At 40.1% G+C, this 22,053-nt stretch overlaps 1 protein-coding gene across 4 annotated transcripts in view; it reads left to right on the top strand.

The window, feature by feature from the left end:
* The first annotated feature begins 1,736 nt into the window (after positions 1-1,736).
* The window catches only part of HMGN3 (high mobility group nucleosomal binding domain 3), a 69,424-nt gene continuing 49,107 nt past the window's right edge, over positions 1,737-22,053 (top strand). For 3 of the 4 annotated variants that reach the window (XR_016395127.1, XR_016395128.1, XM_022590338.3), the window contains exons 1-2: positions 1,838-1,910; positions 21,647-21,697. Coding sequence is in view for 2 of the 4 variants with exons in the window: in XM_022590338.3 (XP_022446046.1) it covers positions 1,896-1,910; positions 21,647-21,697 (66 nt within the window). In the remaining 2 variants the exon portion in view is untranslated. Of the gene's footprint in view, positions 1,911-21,646; positions 21,698-22,053 lie in introns of all 4 variants that reach the window. The other variant, XM_089921760.1, reaches the window with a different exon arrangement.

Below are 22,053 nucleotides of genomic sequence, written 5' to 3'. Positions count from 1 at the left end.
TTTAGAGGTTGGTACATCAAAACAAGAGAAACGCTCCTCAGAATTTACTGATAAACAAAGAAGTCTTTTGGAGCAATATGAGTATCAAAAAAAGTAATAATGGCAATAGATTGAAGCATGCCAAATATATAAACATCCGTGAGTTCCTAAAGATATTACAAAAAAGAAAGTCATTGACCACTTCTGGAGTTTTCTAGGATACTAATTCATTACTCTGAAAATTAATAAAGAAAAATGTCAAGCATTAAAATTAATTACCTGATAATGTTATTTAATACCTATTTGTAGCCTCTGCGTGACCAAAGTGGATTTGGCCATATTTGTAGCATAAGGTTTCATTAGTGTTTTCCTATAATGTGAACTTTTGCCTTCTAATATGATTATAAAACTAACATGCCTAATTTTGCTTTTTTAAAAAAATAATTTCATATGAGTGGAATTATTCAGTATGGTCTTTTGTATTTGCCTTCTTTCACATAGCATTTTGTTTTTGACATTCATCCATTCAGGAATATTTTATTCCTCTTTATTAAGCTGAGTAGTATTCTACTGTATGTAGTTACCATAATTTGCTTAACCATTCACTAGTGCTTTTCCTGTATCTATTGAACTGATGGGTTTTTTTTTTCCCTTTATTCCAGCAATACGGTGATTTACATCGACAGATTTTCAGGTTAAACCAATTTTGCATTCCCAGGATAAACTTAACTGGTCATTCTCTTAAATGTTGTTGGATTTGATTTACTAAAAAGAACTTTTTTAATTGAAGTATACCTGATGTACAATATTATATAGATTCCAGGTATACAACATAGAGGAGATTCACAATTTTTAAAAGTTATATTTCATTTATAGCTACTTGATTTACTAAAATTTTGTTCAAGGTTTTTGTGTCTATGTTTATGAGGGATATTGGTCTGTAGCTCTCTTTACTTTTGTGGTTTTTCACTGGTTTTGGTATCAGGGTAAGCATGATTTCATAAATTCAGAAGTGTTTGCAATGCCTGTTAAATGCCTTGCAGAACTTTGAGAAACATTAAATTATGCATATTTAAATTGTCATTTAAATATGTTTCAAAAATAAAATAATCTGTTCTGACCTTCTTCAGTCTTCTCTAATTTCCATAACAAATATGGAAGGTGAACTCTGTTCACCTTCAAGCCTGGTTTGAAGGTGGCTGAATTAGTGAGTGATTTGTAATCAGATTTCAGGAAACTATTCCTAAGTAATTTTAGGGATTATTGTCACTAGAAACCTAGAAGGGGAAACCGAGACCCTTAAAGGTTGACAGACTCTTCCAGATCAGAGTACCTTCCCACTTTCACAGCGCTCCATCACACAGCATTCATTACAAGCTTTTACAGGAAACTATATAAAGTGCCTGCTGTGTATACATTTACCTTATAAAATTAATGTGTCCATCCTTACTCTTTTTCTTCCTTATGAAGGCCTACACTTCCTACTGACACAATCCAAAAAGGGAGCGGCAAAACAATGAAACTACAGGATCCTGTGGCTTGGGGGTTACTAGTTGAACTGGGCATGCTCAGTCGCCAGGCAGATTTTTTTTTTTTTTTTCGGTGAAGTGGAAACTACAACAGAGCGTACCGTGCGCACGGAGGTGGGCGTGCCCTCGTGGAGTTTAGAACGTTGCCGCAGCCAATGGGGCCTCGCGGCCGGCTGCCGGGGCTCCTCATTGGAGGAGCGGGGAGGCAAGCGAGTAGAGGGCCCCTGGAGGGAGCCGCGGAGGTTCAGGTCCCGGAGGCCGGGCTACGCCGAGGCTTGCGCGTGAACAGCTGCGGCGGGGGCAGCCTCCAGCGGCGGTGCCAGCATCCAGCGGCGGTGCCAGCAGTTCCAGCCCGTTGCTTTACTTTTTAGCTCCACCAACGTCATTATGCCGAAGAGAAAGGTAAGTCTTACCAAAAAACATTTCAAAGGCCTTCAAATTGTGGTAACAGCAAATCTTGTCATTGCAATGGATGGCGTGCAGTGCACTCGGTAGTAACTCGGGGGTTGCGAGTCTCTTTGCTTCTTCAGTGCTTGTTTTCAGTTGCCTGTTGCAGACATTGCGCCCTCCCTCTGTCCCCATCGATCTCTGAATGTTACTTTCTTTCCGGCGACCCGGCTTCCCTTCTTTTTGAACTCATTCTAGCCGGAATGGTTTCCACCTCGAACAAGAAGCAAAAGCGCTTTTCACCCCCGCTTCCAGGAGGGGAGTTTCCTCTTTACAAACTGCTAGGTTGCGGTTACTGTGGAGGAAAAGCAGCACGGGGTGGGGAACAAGTCCACGCATAGGGAGATAGAAAATGAATCCAATAAGTCGGGCAGATGTCGGGGTTATTCCCATGTGGGCCGTGCCCACGCCGGTGCGCAGCGATGGCTCTGAGGCTACAGGAGAGGGAAAGCCATGTTTAAAATAGCGCTCACTCCCCTGCTCGCCTGCGCTGCAGACCCGTATGTACCAACTCCAGTGTCAGGCAGGGCTGGGGACGGCGCAGGCGGGGCCGGGGTGGCTGGACTTGCCCGCAGTTGGCGGCGGCAGCCGCGGAGTTGGCCACACGCAGGACGGGACGCCGCCGGGGGCGCGCGCACCGTGGCTGCAAAGGGCAGGGGCCACCGGGTCCGATGCGAGGACCCAAACTCACACTCGGTCCCGGAAGGCGGGGTCCGCGTGCTCCCGGGCCCCTGGGTGTGTAGGGGGCACTGGGGTCACTCCTGGCGGACTATTATGTCCCCTTCCGCACAGGCCCCGGACACCAAGTAACTCGCATGGGGACGCACGTTTCCCTCGGAGTCCGGCTGCGACTTGTCATTGTCCCAGGGAGGAAGGGAAGGCTTTCCTCCCACCCCGAGGCAAAACCGCTGTGTAGCGGCTGTGTCTAAGAAAATGCCTTGCTCTCGTGTTTCCAACGCTGTTAACCAGTGAGGGTGTTAAATCTGAAGCAAAAGGGCAAATAATATTCTGCTTTATCCGTTAAAGATGGTGGAATGATTTGTGTGTGTGTAAATGACTGAATTATTTTTAAAATATTGAAGCTTTAAAAATACAGAAGCTTTTGCCATTTTATCTGTCTTTACTAAGAATTTGGTGGAAACTTGTCTCCTCCATTTTTAAAAAAACATTATTATTAAAAGTTTAAAAAAAATCTTAGAGTTTATTGTGCGCATACTATGTGCCTCATAGTGTGGGCAGAGTTTGATTTAACATCTAGTTTAATCCTCTCGTTTAACCTTGACAGGGGTATTCCATGGAACTGGGGCTTAGAGACAGGAATTACCCAAGGGTCTCAACAACCAATGGCTAGTACCAGAGATTTAATTAGATGCTGCAGGTCTAGAGGCTTTATTTTCAGACATTATTTACTCATTCTCTTCATTTAGTGGTGGGTGTGTCAAGAGGAGTTTGAAATGCAAAGAGACTCCCAGCCTAAGAAGATGGATGGCATATTGAGTACTAATAAATTAGGTTCATTATTTAAACTGAATTTTTATGAAAGTATTGTTTTTGCATTACTAGAACGAGGATATTAGAATGAGACCACAATTTTCAGCATTTTATCTTTGGTTTAATGACGAGGCTGGGAATTCTAGTAGAGTCACCAAGAAATGGGTTGCTGAGTGAGTTGATGCCATCTCCTTTCTTGGGGATTATTAACAAATTTAGACAAATAGTAGGTTAGAGGTGCACAAATTCTTTATTATAGTGGACCCTGATGTGCCGGAATCCTTGTTGTCCAAGGGTCAGAGTTGGTGAAACCATTACTCTTACTTTTCCTCATTGCCCACCTCTCTTAGGGAAATAGAAGGGAAGAAAAGAAGAGCAGTAGAGGAACTGGCGTTTTAACTATTGTTTTATTTCCCTAGAAGGCAGGGAAGAAGCTAGCCATAAAGAAGCTAGCCAGGCATCCTGGGACTAGGGGAAGACCTGTGTGCAGGCACCTGTGTGGCATCCTAGGGACATCAGAGTGTTTTCAGAGGTGGGAAAGCTCTCCTTGATTAATAGAAATGCTCTTCATTTATACCCATGGCCAAAAGACCTGGACTGGTACCTGGACAGGAGCAGCCACACATTAAACATGGCTTCCATGGCCATCCCATCTACAAGGCAAACCTTGGAGCTGCCTCACGGAACCCTGGAGTTCACGGAAACTTACATAGGAACCAATAGTCATTAGGTAAAGGCTGCCTAGACGCAAAGAAGAGAACTGGAGACAATCTGTGTGTTGCTCTGCAGGATCTGTGAAGCTGGGGTATCATGTACATATTGCTCCACGATATTTTTCTTGGCTGCAGCACTGCCTGTTGTACATTATAAGTTTCGAAAGTGTCCCCACAATGTTTTTTTTCTTTTTTTAACCGTCTTGGCCCCTTGTTTTCAACTTTTCCCAGAAATCAAGAAAGGTTATTTAATGAGCACTGTTGAGGCTGCAGAGTAAGAAACAGCACTAATAAAGTCAGTAGAAACATCTGGAATCCTAGCACTGCTTGCGTGCCATAGGGATATAAAGTTTACCCTCATGGAGCTTCTGTTTAATTCAATGAGGTGATACGGGTAGTGGCCACAAAACAGTTGAATAATATTAAGCCTGTATATATGTCCCAGAATACATAGTATAGATTCTATAAGCTGTAAGATAGATAAAGAAAGAAGGTTGAACTGGGGCCAGTCTTGAAAGTGTGTGTTGGCGGGGGGCGGTTTCAAATATACAAAGAGAAAAGCAGGCATTTTCTATTTTCAGGCATTTAGATGCCTCTTCTGATTGTATCTCAACATGACCAGGCCTCAGGTATATACTGTACCTCGAAGGCCACAGTATCCACGTTAATATAAAACATTCTTATGAAATTTCTTTTCTTTAAATATATATATATATATATATATTTTTTTTTTTTTCCGGTACGCAGGCCTCTCACTGTTGTGGCCTCCCCCATTGCGGAGCACAGGCTCCGGACGCGCAGGCTCAGCGGCCATGGCTCACGGACCCAGTCGCTCCGTGGCACGTGGGACCTTCCCGGACCGGGGCACAAACCCATGTCCCTTGCATAGGCAGGCAGACTCAACCACTGCGCCACCAGGGAAGCCCTATACAATTTTTAAAGGTTACTTTCCATTTACAGTTATTACAAAAAAAAATTGGCTATATTCTCCATGTTGTACAATACATCCTTGAGTCTGTCTTACCTTTGTGAGTTTTATCTATATCTTCGTGTGTGATAGTCATAACTACACGAAACCAAATGGTTTTTATAACTGCGGGAGTATTTTTTGAAGCAGTATAGCCCTCAGTGGTGACGAGTTCTTCAGTTAGCGTTCCATCCTTTCCCAAGTTGGTGAGATTTAAATAAAGTTGAGTTTCCTCTATTCATTACCTAATGGGTGGTGGGTCACCACCCACTAATTCCTAGACTCAGGTGGTGGTGGGACAGTGAATGACTGAGTTCTAGACTGTTCTGGTCAGACATCCACGAATGCTTAACAGTGATCACGCTGTTATGTGATGACCTGATGGTCTACACAGAGACCTCAGCCAGCAAGTCCTAGAGCCATGGTCCTGGCATGAGTAGCAAACACATTTTCACATCCTTCTTTTTATTTTTCCAGTTCTTCATCACTGGAACTATTGGAAATGTCTAGTGTATCACATCAGAAATTTTCTCTAATGAGGCAGTTTTCCAGGAATTTGCGATGTAAACACTAGTCTCTCTTTACAGTTAAAATAAAGGTTTAGGGAAGAAAAGTCTGTCTGCCTCTAGCTTTGAGATTTGAAATTACGTTTTATCTCTTTTCATAAAGTAGAAAGGCCCTGGGCTTGGCACGTGGGATGCTTAACTAACAATACTTAAGGTTTCTGATTAATCTTTCAAAGGAGTATCACATATTATAACACCAGAGACAGATTCTGTAAATGAAAATAGAGATAACTTTGACTACATAAAAATGAATATGTCAGTATGGCAAAGAAAAGAAAACTCTGTTAACAAAATTTTAAAATTTATGAACAACTGGGGAAAAAGTATTTGTACCACGTATCACTGAAAAAAGTGTGCTATTTTAGAAAGATAAGGAGGCTCACATGTCCTTATGGAAAAGATGTATATCCTTATAAGAAAATAACAGACTCAATAGATGAAAATGTTTAGTTTTACTAAAAGTCAGAGAATAGTATATTATTAAGAATAATGAGATGTGAGTTTTTAAAACCAGTCTGGTTTAAAGAAAAGATTGGAAGTGTTACTGCCCAGTGCTTAGTGACACTGACACTTCAGCAACTCTCAAGCAATGTGGATGGGGGTATAATTTCGTTAAAAAAAAAAAAAAGCTTTATTGAGGTGTGATGTACTTACCATAAAATCTGTTCATCTATTCAAAGTATACAAATCAGTGATTTTTAATAAATTTATAGAGTTGTGTATCATTACTATAATCCAGTTTTAAACCACTTCTATCACTCCAGAAAGGTCTCTCCCATTGTTGGCAGACAGTCCCTACTCCTACCCCAGTCCTAGACAACCACTAACCTACTGTCTCTATAGATTTGCTTTTTCTGGAAATTTTATGTAAAAGGAATCACACGGTATGTAGTCCGTTACGTCTGGTTTCTTTCACTCAGCGTAGTGTTTTTGAGGTCCACTCATGGGGTAGCATGTATCTGTACCTCATTCCTTTATAGTGCCCAATAATAGTCCACTGTGTGGGTATTCGACTTTTTGTTTATCCTTTCACAAGTTGGTGGACATTTGGATTGTTTCAATTTGGGGTTATTATAAATAATGCTGTTGTGAATATTTGTATGTAAGTCTTTGCACGGACATATTTTCATTCCTCTTGGGAAGTTTCCTAAGGGTGGAACTGGTGGGTGGTATGAAAGTCTGTCTTTAAGAAACTTCCAAACTGTTTTCCAAAGTAATTGTATCATCAGTGAATGAGGGTTCCAGTTTTTCCACATCTGTGCTCATAGCTGGTGTTGTCAGGGTTTTTTGCTTATAGCCTTCTAATTAGTCTAATTTACCATAATAAGTAATGATGATGAGCATCTTTTCATGTGTTTACTAGCATAATGGATATCCTAGGTGAAACATCTATTCAAATATTTTGCCCATTTTGAAATTGGATTGTTCATCTTATTATTGAGTTGTAAGTGTTCTTTATATATTCTGGACACAAGTCCTTTATCAGATATATGATTTATAGATCTTTTCCTTCAGTCTGTGGCTTTTAAAGAAATTTTGTCTTAATGTCTTGCAAAGAACAGAAGCTTTTTAATTTTGATGGAATCCATGTAGTGTCCTGTCTAATACATCTTTGCCTAATCTAAGGCCACAGATACTTACTTTTAGAAGTTTTATAATTTTAGCTCTTATATTTAGGCTTATGATCCATTTTGAATTAAATTTGTGTATAGTATGAGATAAGGGTTTCAATTCTTTTGTGTGTGTGTGTGTGCACGTGCGTGCGCAATGTGGATACCTACCTGTCTCAGCACCAACTGTTAAAAAGACCATCTTTTTTCCACTGAATTGCCTAGGCACCTTCGTTGAAAATCAATTCATCATAATGTAAGTCGATTTCTATCCTCTGAGTTGTGTTGCATTATCTATAGATTTGTCCATATGTCAATACCACATTATCTTGATTACTGTGGTTTTATAGTAAGATTTGGTACTGGTAATGTCAGTTCCTCACTTTGTTCTTCCTTTTCAAAATTGTTTTGGCTATTACATCCTTTGCACTTCCATATAAATTTTCAAATCAACTTGTAAATTTCTACAATATGCCTGCCATGATTTTGATAGGGATCGGATTGAATCTGTAAGTCAGTTTGGAGGGAACTGCCTTCTTAGCCATATTGAGTTACCCAGTCTGAATGTGAAAGGGCCTGATATGTAGTATGCCATCCATAAATACTTGCTGAATTTAATTGCGCCAATATTGATATGAAACCTGTATTTGAGTAAAGGCTCCAAAATGCCAGGGTTATACATCTTATTCATTCCTTCACTCACTTCATGTTAAATAAACATTTATCAAGCATCACCTTTATGCAAAGTACCATCACCTTGGGAAAGTAAGCGAATTATTGTTTTTTTCCAACCCTTTTGGAAGTGAATGAGTAAAGGCCCTTATTTTTAAGGATCTTTCAGTCTTACAGGGTACGTAATATACATATGTCAGTGTTCATAATTCAGGGCAAGAAGTGATAATGAGCCACAAGAAAAACTATGAGCTCTGAGCATTCAAAAGTTTGGTCAGACTCTGTGTCCAAAGAAAAAACACTGGCAGAAAGTTGTTTGGTTAAAAGGGTTGGGGAGGGCTTCCCTGGCGGCGCAGTGGTTGAGAGTCCGCCTGCCGATGCAGGGGACACGGGTTCGTGCCCCGGTCCGGGAAGATCCCACATACCGCGGAGCAGCTGGGCCCCTGAGCCATGGCCGCTGGGCCTGCGCATCTGGAGCCTGTGCTCCACAACGGGAGAGGCCACAACAGTGAGAGGCCCGCGTACCGCAAAAAAAAAAAGGGTTGGAGATTATACCTTCTTTTTTTAAAATCACAAGAGGATCAGCGCTAGTTTGTTAATAAAGGTGATCTCTGAAGTCTTGCTTTCTTTGAAGTAGAAGGAAGTTAAATTCAAGGCCGGTTACAACATTTGGGGTTAGATTGTGTACGGTAGCTACCCTCACTCATTAGTAAAGATTCAATGATTTCTTGGTCCCTATGCTTTTCTGTAACCAACCTCTTATGTTTAAAAGGTGGTTGTCTGGGACCATGTTTCTAAGTTGACACATGTTATTTGATTGATTACCTAATTTTGAATTAACTTTGTAATCCTTCTAATTCCACTTGACCACGAAGTCTTGGGTGGCTCTGGTCTTTTTTTAATCCCCCTACATCTCCTCGCACAGGTACTGTAACTGTTTGCTGAACGAGTGCATGAATGAATTGTTTTCAAGGGAAGAAGGTAGTAACTTTAATTATTTCATATCCTTGTTGGGGAGATAGTCCAATATAGCCTGGCTTTACTGTTTACTAGCTGTGTAATTTAGGGCAGGTTACTTAACTCCTCCCTAAGCTTCTGAGTTCCTAATTTTCTGAGACTCGGTTTTCTCATCTGCAAAACTGGGCTAAAAATATGTTCTACCTCGTTGGGTCGTTGGAGGCATTAAATGAGATGGTGAATGCACAGTTCTTAGCACAGGGCCTGGTGTGTGTGAGACGGTCAATGGATGCTCATTATTGTGGTGCTGATATATTTTTAATTATTAAGAGAACTACAGTGAAATGACAGGCTTCTGATAAGCCAAGCTTCCATTTTGTAGGACCAGTGGTGCACAGATCTCACCCTGTATGGCCAGTTAACTGCAATTATAGGAGTAGGTAGTGTTTTTGAAAGAACGTAAGCTTTCATCTGGTGCATTTTTACATGGTTGATTTTTCTCAGAGAAAAAATTATGCTTAAGAATATTGCCACATAACATTAAAATTCCCTTGGCAAATCAGTTATCAAGTGATCCTCTTTTCCTATATTTTTTCCCCTAAAGCACTGCCTTTGTTTACACCAAAGTTAAATAGATTCCACTTTCCTGCAGGGTACAATTTGGAAATGGCGACTGAAGTAAACACCGTTTAATCTGTCTGCTTTCACAGTACCTAGTATGTTGAAATACGATGTTAGTCTCCTGAGTAATTTAAAAATCAGTGTTGATGATAACGAACCAAATCAAAATGTTGAATATTTTCTCCCACTGGCTGCTTATTTATTGTACATTTAACTGCATTCTTGGAAGAGTTCAGCGGAATCATGTGTGGGTTCCTGGTCAAGGTATTTATTGAGTCCAGTATTTTTACATCTTGTGAGCATGTCCAGAAACAGGGCCATTTATATATGCCCAAGGCAAATGCATGTTCAGTCCCAGTAAGTAAATGATATGCATAATCAGAAGTAGGGAGATATAGAAAAAGGTTTTAAATCTCAAAATTGGTTCCAAAATTTAATATTTTAAGAAGAACTTATATCCGTAACAATATATACACATATTTATTCCCATTAAAATTTAAATAGCTACCACTTATTGAATACCTGGCTGTACCGGACGTGAGCTTTGTGCTTTATAGTCGTTAGAATAAAATAAAAATATGTGAAGTTGTTAGAAATAAACCTGTGTGGCAAGTATTATGGTGCAATTTCATATTATTTCATTCTATTCTCCCCGCAGTCCTGCGAGGCTGTTGTCATCTCACAGTAAATAACATGTAGGTGGCTTTCTGTGACTCAGTCACTGTCCCCAACACTTTGCGTTAATGAGCTGAATCGTCCAACCACCCGGTCAGGTGTGTGCTCTCCACACTGACATCTTCAGAGGTAGCGGGTGGCCGAGCCGGGAGTGCAGTCCTGGCTGTCTGGCTCCAGAGCCTGTGCTCTGAGCCACCGAGCCCTGTGGCCGGTCCCATCCACATCCACAGTGAGAAGACTGGGATTTAGTGCAATGAAGGCATTTCCCCTGGGTCACACAGCTGGGAAGGGACAGAGCCAGGAATTCTACCCCAGCCCTCTTTTACTCAAGCTTTTTCTCCTAACCATGACACCACAGTACTTCCCGTAAATATTTGTTTCTATTGGCCTCGTGTATTTTTATTTAAATCAAGGTGCCCAACGAATGAAACAGGGAAGATTCAGGAGTTATGTAAATATGTGAGTGTCCATCTGTTTAAAATGTTGTCTTTATTAAGATATAGGCTGATGCCGTTGTTTCTAGGTACCAGTCATAGGAAGGTACCCCACAAGTCATTATTATCTGTGATCATGCCCTAAGGCTGCGCTCAGGGTCCAGGCCTCTGGCTTCTGAAAGATGTACATTATCATGAAGCCTTCTGGGTGTTTCAGGATCCAATGGACTGTAGGGTCATATACAAGGTATATATATGATGTTTCCTCATCCAAGCCTTGGTATCTGAGTATTGAGGGTCTAAAACTTCATATTTTCTCAAATTCTACCATGAAACTGCTGGATTTACTATTTCTAAGATGTATTGTCTTCGTTAATTTGTTATATTTCAAATAATAGGGATATTCCCCTGTGACCAGAAACATGTAAATACACTTGCATATTATACAATATATTGAGAGGTTATAATGTAAATGTTAAGCCACCATTGCTTACGCACTGGATTTTAAAAATGAGCAGGTGTTTTGTTTTAGCAGGTGCTAAAAGCCTCATAGTTTAGCAAAGCTTTTGGACCTAGAACTGGATGGATTTTTATTTCACAGTCCTGGATTACCAAATGATCATGTTTAATTACAAAAGTTATTTTTAAAAGATATAAAGTGATATTATTTCAAAATTATATCTTTATTATTCTGACCCCATACAAAGGTAAATACAAAGTTTACCCCAAGAGATTTTATTTTTTTCTTTCTTTCTCTCTCTTTGTTTTTTCTTAATTGGGTACAAGCTATGGCTTTTTACAGTACAGTACTGGACAGAATTTGTTAAATTCTACTTCGCGGGAAGTTGTGAGTCTTGGGCCTGGTGTATGTAGGAGGTAAACATACCAAAGGCTTGAGGTGATCAACGTGTGAAGCTTTGAAGACTTCTTCTGAAGTTACATATATATGCCACATGATACAGTTTTTAACTGTATCTTTTCTATCCACTTCTCATTGCTTTCCTTTATCGCTTCTCTTAATTAAAATTTTTAATTTTACTGTTCCCCCTTTGAGTGGTCATATGTCCATCACATCAGAGCTAGCTGATTCATTTTGCAAAAATATAAGAAACATCATAACTGTGTTTATCATTTAGTAGAAATAAACTCATGTCTGAGCAAATAGGAAAATAAAGTAACTATCTGATAACATCCCTTTAAAATCCCTGGTGTAAAAGTTGGAAGACTGGGGTCTAGTGTGGTCTCCACAACTCTTTATTGGGGGAAAGTCACTTGACCTCTTCGAGTCTCTATTCTTCATCTGTAAAATGGGAATATTAAGACAGTCCCTGTGTATCTCAGTGCTACTGAGAGGATCAAATACAGCAACAAGGTGAAAGTATACAGAGAAATGTAAAGTACTGTTAAAAATGATAGAACTGATTTGGTGTGTTGCCTTTACTTTTTTTTTTTTCTGTGGTACGCGGGCCTCTCACTGTTGCGGCCTCTCCCGTTGCGCCGCTTCGCGGCATGTGGGATCTTCCCGGACCGGGGCACGAACCCGTGTCCCCCGCATCGGCAGGTGGACTCTCCACCACTGCGCCACCAGGGAAGCCCCTGCCTTTACTTTTAATAGATAAAAATACTTGTGTCTGTGTGTGTGACCATTTAAAAACCCAGAACAGTACATTTATGTGCATCTCAACATGTAATTTTTTTCCTTTTTTTGTCAACATGCAATATTATTTATTTTATTTTTTAACTTTTTTTAGAATTATCTGACAAAAATTTATTTTTCTAAGTTTAATCTTTTCTTATTTTTATTTTATATTGGAGTATAGCTGATTTACAATGTTGTGTTAGTTTCAGGTATGTACAGCAAGGTGATTCAGTTATACATATATCTATTCTTTTTCAGATTCTTTTCCCATATAGGTTATTACAGAATATTGAGTAGAGTTCCCTATTCTGTACCGTAGGTCCTTGTGGATTATCTGTTTTATACATAGTAATGTGTATATGGTAATCCCAAGCTCCTAATTTATCTACCCCCTCACCTTCCCCCTTTGGTAACTGTAAGTTTGTTTTCTAAGTTTATGAGTCTGTTTCTGTTTTGTAAATAAGTTCATATGTATCATTTTTTTAGATTCTGTATTATAAGTGATATCATATGATATTTGTCTTTCTCTGACTTACTTCACTTAGTATGATAATCTCTAGGTCCATCCATGTTGCTGCAAGTAGCATTATTTCATTCTTTTTTATAGCTGAGTAATATTCCATTGTATATATGTACCACATCTTCTTTATCCATTCATCTGTCGATGGACATTTAGTTCCTTAAGAAACTAAAAGTAGACCTACCATATGATCCAGCAATCCCACTCCTGGGCATATACCCAGAGAAAATCATAATTCAAAAAGATACATGCACCCCACTGTTCATTGCAGCACTATTTACAATAGCCAGGACATGGAAGCAATCAACATGTAATATTTTTAATGGGAAATTGTGTCTTGCTATTCCAAGAGGCTCACAAATGAGGGGGAGTAGGAAACACTCCATTACATATTATGTGTTGCTTGGCTGGGTCTACAGGTTAAGATATTTCCCACCCTGGAAGCACTTTGCTCTCCTAGCATCCCAGATCTGCACACAGTTTTGAAATTGGGAAAGCCAGCAGAAACGACTTAGAGTGGTGTAGTGGATGAGTCGTGAACCTGAGCCAGCCTCCCTGGCTCTGAAGCACAGCTCTCCCACTGACCAGCAAGATTACCAGCTGGGTCATCTTGGGCAAGATGCTAGGTTAGCTTGCAAGATGCAAGATTACCTAACCTCTCTGGCTTCAATTCCGCATTTATACAATAGACATGATACTGTTTACCAACCTCACAGGATTGTAATGAGGAGATTAACTCATTCAGATCATTGCCTTGCACATGAATGCAGTACAGAATCCATGTTTACTGAGATTATGGTTGTTCCTTTGGGTCTGTTCTCGTGTCCTTTTCTAAGACTCCCATACCTGGCATCTCTGTCCTAGACACTTACATAATGTGATTAGTATGTACACGAGCATCTCACAAAGTCAGGCAAGTGAGAGCTTCGGGTCTATCCTCTTCGTTCTCCTCATGAAGAAACTCAGGCCCAGGGACATAAGATACAAGCCAGACTGGGGTCAGGCTTCGGACCTCAGCTGGGACCTTCGCCCACGATGCCATTCACACAACAGGGAGGAAGAGATAGCTCTCATGAAAGAGGCAGCTCAGACCAAAGAGACGTGTGAAATATTTTAAATTATTTCATATTAATGATATAATTCCATTATTAAATTATGTGTATTTATACTAAGAAAAGTTCACTGAACATACTTGAAGAGGGCTTTTTCTTTGCTTCCAGTTATCTTTTGTAATGGAGTACAGTGTGAGATAGTTTCCCTAAAAGTATCTCTCAGAAAAGAAGAGTTGCTGTTTACATCGGTTCAGCCAAAGTCTTCTAAAGCAGAGTTCTTACTCAACTACTTTTATCTTGAACAACAAAATTTTATTTGGGGAAGACATACTAGCCTCATGGCCTTAATAAGCTCTTTGGGTTTATAAAAGTTGATGAAATTAATAGGCATAAGCAAGGAAGGAGGTAAGAATGAAATTTGACATCAGTTTGATTATTAATCCTTTGCATGTGATCTCTCAATCCTAAATGCTGGATTTTTAAGGGTTATTTTAAAGAAAGCAAGGCAGTATTGGAGGGTCCCAAACATATACTTACAGCATGAATGAAAAGCAGCCATGCTGATGTTAAACAATGGTCCTTGTGGCTTTGAATAAAATTTTCAGTGTCTGTTTCATATGTCAAATTCAAATATGTGAATATTTGAGTTTAAGGGAAGTACCTGTTATTTGGAAAACTTCATAAGAATTTCCTGGACAGTGCCCCCATTTGTGGAGGGGAATTAATCAAGTAGTTGTGTTTATGTGTTAACTTTAGCAGAAAAGTAAAGAGTTAGTTATGGACACATTTCAGTCTTTCTCGGGGTGGGTTGTTTGGATTTTCGTCCTAGAATGGTTTCTCCTCGTCTAACCAGCTTACTAGTGGACTGCCTTCTTTTCTCCAGCCTTAGGTTTATAACAGAAAATGTAAATTGATTTTAAAAGAAAATGTAAAGAAAAATAATAATAATTTAAACATATTGACCAGCAAGTTAGAGAAAAGTCCCCTCAAAGTAATACATTCCCCAGGTGAAAAGAAGTGGTTGTTGGTTGTTTTGCAGGGTTACGTCTGCTCCCAGCTTTCGTGCATCAGCATGGATAACCCAGGAGTTGAGACTGGATTTGTTCTATGGCTGCTGGTAGATGGTTACTTGAATTTCATAGATACTCTAGGCTCTCAACAAATTCACTTAAGGTATAAGCAGTAGCCCTTGTCACTTAAAATCTTAGAAGGAAAACTCTGAGAGCCTACACTTCAGTAAAGACTATTTGGAACTTTAATACAAGGTCCAGTACTCTTTGCTGAGAACCCTGAGCCCTCCTCTTTCTCCTGTGGCTGAGAAATATGGCACCAGGAGGTACTAGCCTTTTGTTCCTAGCTTCCTGCCACACCCTCAATGTTTTTCTCTGTAGTGACAAATTTGGAGGCTAAGGCCATGTAGTGCTTGCTGTTCCCAAGCAACTGTTGAAGGCTATAAGGATTTTCTCATCTTCTCTGATACCTTCCTGAGTTTGGAGCGAGAAAACTGGGTTCACGACCCCCACAAGAGCCCCTGTGTAAGGTGGTAACCACTGTTACCAGGGGAAGGAGAAGCAGGAGAAGCTCAACCGTTGGCAATTTGTCCTGTTGGTTCCTGTGGATGGTCTACAGAATGAAAATTCCAATTTTCTTTTCTTGGTTGCCTGAGAAGGGCTGCTGCTACAGTTATCTTAAGGAAACACCGTTGTGTCCCCTTCAGTGCATTTTCGTGTCTTCGGATGCAGGACCCAGGCATCTTTGTGCGATGGGAGAATGGAGACGGTGCAGTTGGTCAGCTGCTGAAGGAAGCCGGGCTCCCTCTGCCCGGCTCTCATCCTACACTCAGCCAAGAGGGACAGTTCTGAATTCGCGTTTGTAATGCTCTTGGCTTCCTGTTTTACCCAGCTCCAGATTCCTTCATATCAGCACAAATGAAATGACTATGAATTGTATGTCTTGAACAGAAAAGGAAGAGGCAGTGTGTGGGCCAGACTTACAAGCCATTTAAGAAATACAGAAAACACTGGGACTCTCTGGCGGTCCAGTGGTTAAGGCTCCACACTTCCATTGCAGAGGGCATGGATTTGATCCCTGGTTGGGGAACTAAGATCCTGCATGCCGCATGGCTTAGCCAAAAAATATAATAAAAATAAAAATAAATAAAATAACTGTTTTAAAAAAAAGGAATACAGAAAGCACTAATAGTCATGGAATTTGTGTTGGGAGTAGATGTGGCACTGCCGACTGGGCTTTGCTTCCACTCCCCTACCCCCTTAATATTGGTAATCTTTTTAGGGGGTTTTAAGTACAGAAAAATTCAGGAAATAATATAACATACCTATTGACCCATCACTCAGAATTCACACATTTGAACCTTTTTTATCCTATTTGCTTCAGATCTTTCTAAAAATAAAATGTTACAGATAAAGTTCAAGTTCGGAACACCCCCTTGGTTCCCTTCCCTTGTCAGCCTCCCTGGAGAGAAGCATGATCATGAATTTGGTGTGTATCCTTCCAGTCCATGATTTTATACGTTTATGATGTATATGTCACATATAAATCCATAATATTGATTGGTTTTAAAATTTGTAAAAGTGGAATCATATACCTGTATTGTTCTATGTCTTCTGTTACTTGACATTATAATGAATTCATACAATTTCTTTAGGTATATTATGATAACTAATATATTTGGACTTTTTTAATGACTTATTTTGTGGTTTCTATTTATTATGTGTTTCCCTTTGGTTTGCTCTTTTCTCCCCTGCCTTTGATTGTAAAATTTGCCTTATTCCACTTCTCCTGATTTTTAAGTTTATAGATCTTCTTTATTTTCTTAAAATGTTTAATGCCTGTCTTTAAATTTTGTTTTAACAGAGTCTAAAATGACTCTGTGTCAGTATCATTCTCCAGAACAAAAGCAGGGCCCTCCCACGCTGGGGGTGAGGATGATCTGTTCCCCCTCCTCTCATCTTTTGCAGTTGTTATTGTCTAGAATTGTGCCATCCAATATGGCAGCCATTAACTGCATGAGTCTATTAGCCAATGAGAAAGAATGAGCTGAATTTTTAAAATTTTAGTTTTAATCAATTTAAATTTAAGAACTGGTATTAGATTCAGTTATGGAAAATTTTAAATATGTTTGCAACAACCTGGATATGTGAAACTACTATAAACTTTATGATCTCTAACATATTTAGAGGGTCAGGTACTCCTGGTGAAAACTTAACATTTGAATGGAGGTGTGCTGTAAGTGTAAAATACATGCCAGGTTTTGAAGATTTAGTGCCAAGAAGATTTGTGAAATATCTCATTAATAATTTGGATATTGATAACATGTTGAAATGATAAAACTTTAGATATGTTCAGTCAAATAAAATATATTATTACAATTAATTTCACCCATGCCTTTTAACTTTCTTCATGTGGCTGTTAGAAAATCTAAAATTACGTGTTATAATTCTATAGGGCAGCACTAATCTAGGATTTCTACTGAAATATTTTTAAACACACAAAAAATACATATTAGTATCTACAGGTAATAATTAGATTTGCCAATATCTTTTATACATTTTTTCTTACATATTTTCCTTCCATCTTAATTCACTTTTCTTATCGCTGAATTTGATTATTTAGTTCTGGATCCTTGTTGAAAGAAAGGCTCTGTTGGTAGTAAACTCTCTTAGTATTTGTATTCTGACATGTCTTGATTTTGCCTTCACTCTAGAATGATAGCTGGGTGCAGGATTCTAGGCTGACAGTTTTCCTCAACTCCTTGAACATTGCTCCTCAACTCCTTGAACATTGCTTTGTAGTTTCTTATAATTTATAGATGCTTGAGAAGTAATTCTTTGAAACTAATTCATCTTTTAATTCTGATAACTTTTAAAGATTTTTCTCATTTTCCTTGACCTTCTGTAGTTTTATTATGTCTCATTGTATTTGTTTGCTTTGTTTTGTTTCCAGTTTGTTCCTTGGTGTGAGTTTTCCATCTGGAGACTCATGACTTCAGTTTAGGAAAGCTCTCACCCATTATGCCTTTGTTAGTATCTCTGCTCTCTGCTTCTGAATGTCTATGAGATACGGGTGGAACCTCGCAGTTAGCCACCATGTCTCCTGACCTCTCTTTCATATTATCTCTTTATTGCTCTTTCTTACATTCTGGGCTAATTCCTCAGCAGTCCGTGACAATTCATTATGTCTTCTACTGTCCCTGGTCTAGAGTTTATGTTTTGAGGTTTTTTATTTCAATGAGCCTACTTTAATTTTCAGAACTTGTTATTTTAAAAAGTTCAACTACCTGTTGATTTTGGCCAAATTTCATGCTCTTGGCTGATTTGGGGTCTCCACTGGGTCACCAGGTGTTCAGTGATCCACCTGCCTGCCAACTTGCCCTCATATCATCTCTCAGTGGTGCTTCTGACTCCCCCAGAATCCCTGCTCTGCCTTCCATCAGGCCACCACGTGTGTCCCCCACCCCTTGCTGGCTCTCAGCTCGGTCCCCATCTACTTGGGTGCTGAAGGAGCCTCAGATATGTGAATGAGATCTTTTTGTTAGACCATGGTTCTCTGCCCTTTTGACCATTGTGGGTTCCAACTGGATTAGCATAAGCCTACCCTGTCTGGGGGAGTGGGGCAAGACCCCTCTGCCTTGGAATTCCCCACATCCCGTCTAACTCACTTACCTTCCCGTCAGCCCACAAGGTGGTTGAAGTACATCTGAGATCATCTATGTACACCCCCAAGCCTCATTTCTCCCTTTTCTTTGTTTTTATTCCTCAAGATCCCTTGGGACAAAACCTTCGGGCTTCTCTTTTAATCCCTTCATACCATGATCTCCTGCTCTCTCCAGCCTCATGGCTAAGTGTTAACGGTGGACAGAGTGTGTGATAAGACAGCCGGAAACGGTAGGTCTTTCCGAAATCGTGTACCTGTTACTTTGTGTAACAAAAACAGACGACAAGGTTGCAGGGACTCTGGTTGTAAGGAAATGTGCTCAACCTCAAGGCCCTGTTCAATATGATATATCATATTTGATAATTCAGGAGACTTATATATTTTGTTGTATAACATCTGTATAGAGATTCAGTCTGAAATGCTCTCCCCAACATCTGGCTTGAACGTAAACATGACCCTCTGAGTTAGATGTCATTATCATCTATCAGATGAAGAGACTGAGCCACAGTGATGAACTCACTGCCCCAGATCACACATCTCCTAGGTAGAGAGCCACGACTGAAGCCAGTGTCTTGACCTGCATGTGTGCCACAGTACCCCACTGATCCCAGGGTGAAGGTCACTTGGGTCGTTCCTGACTTGCAATTTTCTATGTGCCTGTTCATAGAATGCTCTTATGGAGAGGTTGAGCTTTGCTGGAGTTGTATCTCTTCCCCTCTCCAGTCTTAGGTTCATTCGTTCATGCATCTGAAAGTATTAACATTTTCAGTTACACCTGCTTTTTTGGTGGGGTCTTTCCAAGTTTCTCTTTCTCAATAATTTGCATCCAATACAAACACTGTTAGGTCAGTGTTTAGAGAGTGATCTTTCAGTCATATTGCTGTCACAAATCCACTGCCTAGAAGAATATTGAACATAATGTCACTAGCATCAGTTTAAGCAAATTTTTAATGTCATGTAACATCAGTAGTAGCTGTGCGGTGCTTCTTTAAAAGCCTATCAGTTACAGCTGGAGGGTACCCCAGATTGAATCTACTGAGTGGCCTGATAAGTGAGAATGAGAGCCCAGCACTTTAGACAACAGAGGATCTGGTTTGTGGCCAGAAGGGTCAAGTTTGTAACCGTGGAAATGAGCAAAGCCAAATGGCTCACCTAGGGATTCGATTTTCTAAGATTTTTCTGTCTCTAACTCAGCTGGCTGATATAGCATGAGATCTGTGAGCCAGACATTCTTTGCAAGAGAGTGGGGACAGAAAAGAGAAGTTCTGGGACTCCACCCCGTGCCCCCCCCCCACACCCCACACCAGTCCAGTGGTTAAGACTCTGAGCTTCCACTGCAGGGGGCATGGGTTTGATCTCTGGCTGGGGAACTAGGATCCTGCATGCCACGCAGCATGGCCAAAAAATAATAAATAAATAAATAGAAATTTGCACCAAGAATTTAACACAATTAAAAAAAAAAAAGAAAGAAAAGAGAAGCTTTGTTTTCCTTGATTATAGAGAAGATTCCATGGATGAAGGAAAAATAATTGGTTGATTTGGGAAACAGGAGAGAGCTCCATGGATCTGGGAGGTTCTGAAGAGAGATGAATCGGTAGACGGTGGGTAACAGTGGGTAACAGGCAGCCCCAGGGAAGGAGAGAAGGTTTACTTTGTCTTGAAGAAAAGCTTTTGTCTTTCTCAAAGTCTTTATCTACTTCTGACCTATGTTTTACATATTACTTTATAATCTAAGTGTTTATTTTCTTTGGCTGTGCTGTGTGACTTGTGGGATCTTAGTTCCCTGACCAGGGATCGAACCCGGGCCCTTGGCAGTGAAAGCACAGAGTCCTAACCACTGGACCACCAGGGATTTACCTATAATCTAAGTGTTTAAATTTAACCTTAACTTTATGTGGACTTTCCATGTATTCACATAGCCTAACTATTTTTAATCGCATTGCGTTAGTAATTACATCATTTATTTAAATATTTCTCTGTTATTTACTGATCATGTGAGTTGTTTCTAGTTATTTCATATTAGAAACAGTACAAACAAAACCGTATTTTTACGAAGTCTCTTTCTTTGAGTCTTCGTGCCAAAATTGGAATTACTGGGTCATTATATGATTAGTCCTAAGTGTCTTTTTCATATTGCCAGGATGTTCTCTGAAAATATTATATTAATTTACAGTGTCACCAACCCCAGCAAACAGTGGGTTTTAGGAGCTTTGAATGTTTCTCTCATTTTATCAGATGAGGCGTTACAGCATAGCTGCTTTATTTTCCTAAGCCAAACATTTGTGCCAAATGTCATTTGCTCTTTGTATGTTTTCACCCTGGGAACTCCGTTCCTATCTTGTGTTAAATAGTTTTAATTTTCTAATTAGTTGAATAGTTTTTATGTTATTTATTGTCTTTATCCAATAAAAATATATTGGGATAATTGATATGTCTCATAAATGTAAGTGTATTTCCCCCGTTGGGAGTCAGGTTTGAGCTGTCGCGAGAGTGGGAGGGTGCCTTCCCGCCCCCCCCCCCCCCCGCCCCCCGCCCGGGGCGGGGATGGATCAAAATCAGGAAAGAAATCGGCTGGCGTGGCCGGGCGCTGGGCCATCCTACCAAGGCTGGGAGTGTGGGAGAGAGCCTGGAGCTGACGATGGAAAAATAGGAACTCACGATAAATGTATCAAGTCGTATCAAGAAATGGACTAGAAATCAAAGCTAGGCGAGTATGGGGTGAAAGTACGCTTTTGCGCTTGGCTTAGGTTTTCCCTGCTCTCACCTTAGGGAAACAAAGTGACTGGAACATGTGTTGGGTCCCAGGCACCCCTGCTGCCGACTACTGGGTCGCTGTTCTTTACCGGGCAGCAAGAGATCAATGAAAATTCCTTAGAGTGAATGTGCATTGAGAACAGGGGCTCAGATCAGTTCTTGCAATACTTCCTGGTATAATCTTAGAGCAGTTATGCAGATAAATGCAGTGTGTGTGTGTGTGTGTGTGTGTGAAACATATCCTCTTACAAACTTATTTTTCCCTGCAGAATATCATTGGCTTATGTGGTCTTTTAATATGCATTTTCCAATTTAAATACAATTCACCGAAATTCTTTCTTTCTAGTCTCCAGAAAATCCAGAGGGCAAGGATGGTTCCAAAGTAACTAAACAGGAGGTAAGTGTATCTTTGACATCCTGTATTTAATTATTAACTGGAATTTTTAATATCGTTATGATGGTCTACATCTGAATGAATACCCTTCGAAACCAGATTGTTGAGACGACATAAACCGGAGATAAAAGTGTGGCTGTGTAGCCTCCCTTAGCCTGGATAGATTTCAGTTAGGGGCACTCATGAGGCATTTTCCACTTGCTATGTTGTTTATGTTTCTACCTGTTGGCGCTGCTGTCTGTTAAAAGGGATACTGAGAATTCCTTCTGGGCAAGGAGCGAGATAATAGGTAAATTCATCAAGGAGAACAAAGTCGGCCTTTCACAGCAAGGAAATGAAAGACTTGATTTAGTAAATTC

The sequence above is a fragment of the Delphinapterus leucas genome, chromosome 12 (assembly GCF_059928025.1).
Source record: "Delphinapterus leucas isolate spDelLeu-1000000601 "Yukka" chromosome 12, BTC_Dleu_Yukka2, whole genome shotgun sequence".
Taxonomy (NCBI): Eukaryota; Metazoa; Chordata; class Mammalia; order Artiodactyla; family Monodontidae; genus Delphinapterus; species Delphinapterus leucas.
The sequence above is the reverse complement of the archived record's forward strand: the minus strand, read 5'-3'. Positions and strand labels throughout refer to the sequence as shown.